The 3,670-nt window shown below is 35.4% G+C and overlaps 1 protein-coding gene across 1 annotated transcript; it reads left to right on the forward strand.

The window, feature by feature from the left end:
- Nucleotides 1-323: 323 nt before the first annotated feature.
- Nucleotides 324-668, forward strand: LOC116163013. The gene has a single exon (XM_031476835.1). The coding sequence runs from the start codon at nt 324-326 to the stop codon at nt 666-668; it is 345 nt and encodes a 114-aa protein (XP_031332695.1).
- The last annotated feature ends 3,002 nt before the right edge of the window (nt 669-3,670 follow it).

The following is a 3,670-nucleotide window of genomic DNA, read 5'->3' on the forward strand; positions in this document are numbered from 1 at the left end:
TTATTATTAAACGATTAAACTGTGTGCACATCTAGCAATCTACTACTTAATCAACATTGTCCAATTGTTTTTAAGTTTGTTTGACAGGTATAAGTTGATAACAATTATTAACCTATTCTCTGAAAAGTGAAAAAATGCGGTTCGTCGTGGTCATATCCAGCAGAGATTTTCTTTGAACGTATGGGCCGGATTAGTAAACGGGCAACTTATTGGCCCATTTGTATTGCCAGATCGATTAACTGGAATTGCTTATTTACATTTTTTGGAAAACAATTTGCCTGAACTTTTAGAAGATGTTCCCTCCCTTAAATGTCCGTCGCAACATGTGGTTTCTGCACGACGGTGCCCCAGCACATTTCAGTCATTCAGTTCGTCAACATTTAAACAACATCTTTGAAAATAAAGTGATAAGTCGAGGTGGTCCTGTCCCTTGGCCACCACGATCACCGGACCTAATACCATTGGACTTTTATTTGTGGGGTCTTATGAAGGCCATGGTATACAACACCGAAATTGTCAACCTCGAGGATCTCCGCAACCGGGTGCAAGCAGCAGCGGCGGAAATTCGTCAACAAGGTTTGGGCCTTGCAGAGTATGTGGGGTCCTGGGTACGCCGAGCCAGACTTTGCATACAACAAGAAGGTGATAACTTCGAACAACTTTTGTAAAGATACCTACTAAAAAATAATTGAAGAATGAAGAATAGACAATGCTAAATAAGTAGCAGATTGCTAGATGTGCACACAGTTTAATCGTTTAATAATAAAAAATAAAACATTTATTATCTCGCTTATTAAAAAACTTTTACTAAGGTGTTTTGGGTTTTTTCGACTCCTTTTGAGCTGTACTACCCCCCTTAAAAGGATAAATAGAAGACCGTAAACACCCTGTATAGTTGTATTCGTTATAAAAATGCTACTTAATACAGTATGGCCTATTTTTCGGGACATAAAAATTAGTTTGATAAAAATTTGTCCGAAACGAAACATTGTATTGATAACTCGATTGATAATTTTTCAAGCGTCCCATTAGAGGTCAAAAAGTGGCAATGAGAAAATGTTTTTTTTTAAATTTTTTGAAATCTGTTCAAATAACAACAGAAAAAAAGGAAATCGGAAAATTTCGGTTTTTCTGGTATATCTTCGGAAGTAATGGAAATTTTCTGGTTTTCTTTAAAGCAAGATAATGACTGTTTAATTGCGCAACTTTTCTATAATTTGACCATCGTGTCGGAGTTCCCCATGATAGACATCCTTATCTTGGACACAGTATATACTAAGATTTTAGTTCACAGAAACGTATTTCAAATATCTTCCTAAAAATAAAACCTAAAAATTTTATTTAATAGATAAAGATTTTGTTAATCTTTTTATCGAGCTATAAAATTAAATTCGAAGATTTTTACCAATTCTGAAACATATTTCCCCACTAATACAAAAATTCCCCCATATATCTCAATCTATTTAAAAAAATTGACCTGCAACCCCAATAAATCCCAAACTAAATAATCCCCACGAATCGATCGTGATCGAAGATATAGAAAGGGTTTAATCCACCCTTAACCTTCAAAGAGAATAATGCAAAATATCTAAACGTAACGATTAGGTATACACAAGGATAAACAGGTAATAATGTTATCATGAAAACAGTTGTGAAGAACTCTGTCCAACGATTTCTAAAACAAACAATTACAAAAGCAATATACGTACCCCAAGTCTACATACTCGGCATTTATGTTTGGCTTGACTGGAAAACTCGCTTGTGAAATCCCAGAATCGGAACGTATCCTGAATGCAAATTAGTGCTCTGATGGAGACTGAAAAGCCATATAGTAATTTACATTCAAAGAAAACCGTACATAATTACCTACAGGTACGTTAACAGATAAATTAATCACAAGCATATGCCCTTGAAGAGTGATTATGAATTACGAACAAATGATGTTTTTTCAGAGATAATTAATTAATTTTAACATGCTCGACCTAATTCTTTATCGTCATTCCTAGCCCTTTTTGATTATATGTTATTCCTGGGAAGAATATGACCTTATCCTTGTGTGCCAAGTGCATTCATGAGGATTCGGTATCAATCTTGAGTTAAAGCGTGGTTGTAAAGTTGAACTTAAGATTACACTCGTACTTAAAATTGAACATAGAGTTGAAATCCAGACAAAAATGAACTCTGTTAACTTCCCGTCGATCACAAAAAAACAACATACCTCTAATTAATGAGCGGGTTATAATTATGTTGAATCAACGTCGAATGGCAAAACCCTAGAATGCAACATTATGGTTAAGCGCATGGTTGCCCTTACGTATTAATGAATCCAATTTATCCTCCTAAACTCGCTTCCGAACTATGTTGAGACTTGCTCAACAGAATGGTTAATCGCCAGAAACAAAGCAGAATTTGCAATTAGACAAACATATTGTATTATTATTAATATACTTTGCTGCAACAGTGCGAACCAAACGTGCTCGTCCACTACCGGTGATCGTATCAAATTAAAAACAAATTTTAAACATTTCTCTTGGGTCCATTTATTAAAAAAATCACCATAAAACTCTATCATTCTTACTTTCCAAGTAGTACTTAAGTGTTTTTAGTCACCCGGACAGAAATGGGCTGAAGTAGACTAAAATTATCGAACGCACACGTTGTGCTCGTAACATGAAAACAAACAAAAGTTTTTTTATAGACGTAATGAAATAGTTACTTACTAGTAGAATCGTGATATTTGTATTACCGACTGTAAAAATGCCATAAAATTTCTCCCCAAGGAAATTATTGACACACTCCAACGTAAGAATATGAAATAAAATGCCGCCGAACACCAAAAGTTTGTAACGCATGAATAATGTATCCGGAACCGAAATATTTATTGTCTTTGCATTGCTGAGTGAGACGTAAATATACCTCGACTTGATTCAACCCTAAAATATGACGGTACAGATATAACGTAGCGAAATATTTCTCGGTAATGCCATCGAGACGAATTAGTTGCGGCACTTTAATCTTCTCTGTGTCTGGCGCATTTAACTTTTTGACAGAATCTCATCTTCCAGGATACGAACTCTATGTTTTAATGTGTTGTAAAGCAATTTAATCCGAGTTTAGTATTTGCAAGGGCTGTAGTTAAAAATCGTTCCGCGAAACTTGGAAAAGAGCGTTTTCCTCTGGGATTGGTTTAAAAGTTGTAATTCACTCGGAAGACGCGGACTGTTGGGATACAAACGAGCAGTTGTCTCTTTGCCTTTAACCCTTTGCAAAAGTATTACGGTACGTTTGATCACAATTTATTTGTGGAAACGGAAAAATCCAACATTGCTCGCCGCGAATATCGCGTCAATTCATGCATCGTAACCACTCCCTTAATAAAGTTAAGTTAACTCTAAAATATTTCGCCCTACAGCTTTCAGTTCATTTCGGTAACGAAGCAGATGTTGGACATTAGCTTCAATTATCGACTTTTCTGATTAAAAGTTTCCGCCGCTTCCATATATAAAGGAAGTAATTGTGGTTAGACGCTAGGCGTCGTATTTGTGTCATCCTTCGATTATTTATTTTTATGATAGTGATAAGACCGCACCTCTCCATTAACTCGGCGAACTTTTACGATTAACTAAAATAATGGAGGAAGCTAAGGAAATATTTATACCGCAGTAATCAA

This window comes from Photinus pyralis, unplaced genomic scaffold (genome assembly GCF_008802855.1).
Source record: "Photinus pyralis isolate 1611_PpyrPB1 unplaced genomic scaffold, Ppyr1.3 Ppyr1.4_LG2, whole genome shotgun sequence".
Classification (NCBI taxonomy): Eukaryota; Metazoa; Arthropoda; class Insecta; order Coleoptera; family Lampyridae; genus Photinus; species Photinus pyralis.

Coding starts and splice junctions, on each gene's coding strand:
- LOC116163013 (XM_031476835.1), top strand. CDS start 324: ATGTGGTTTCTGCACGACGGTGCCCCAGCACATTTCAGTCATTCAGTT.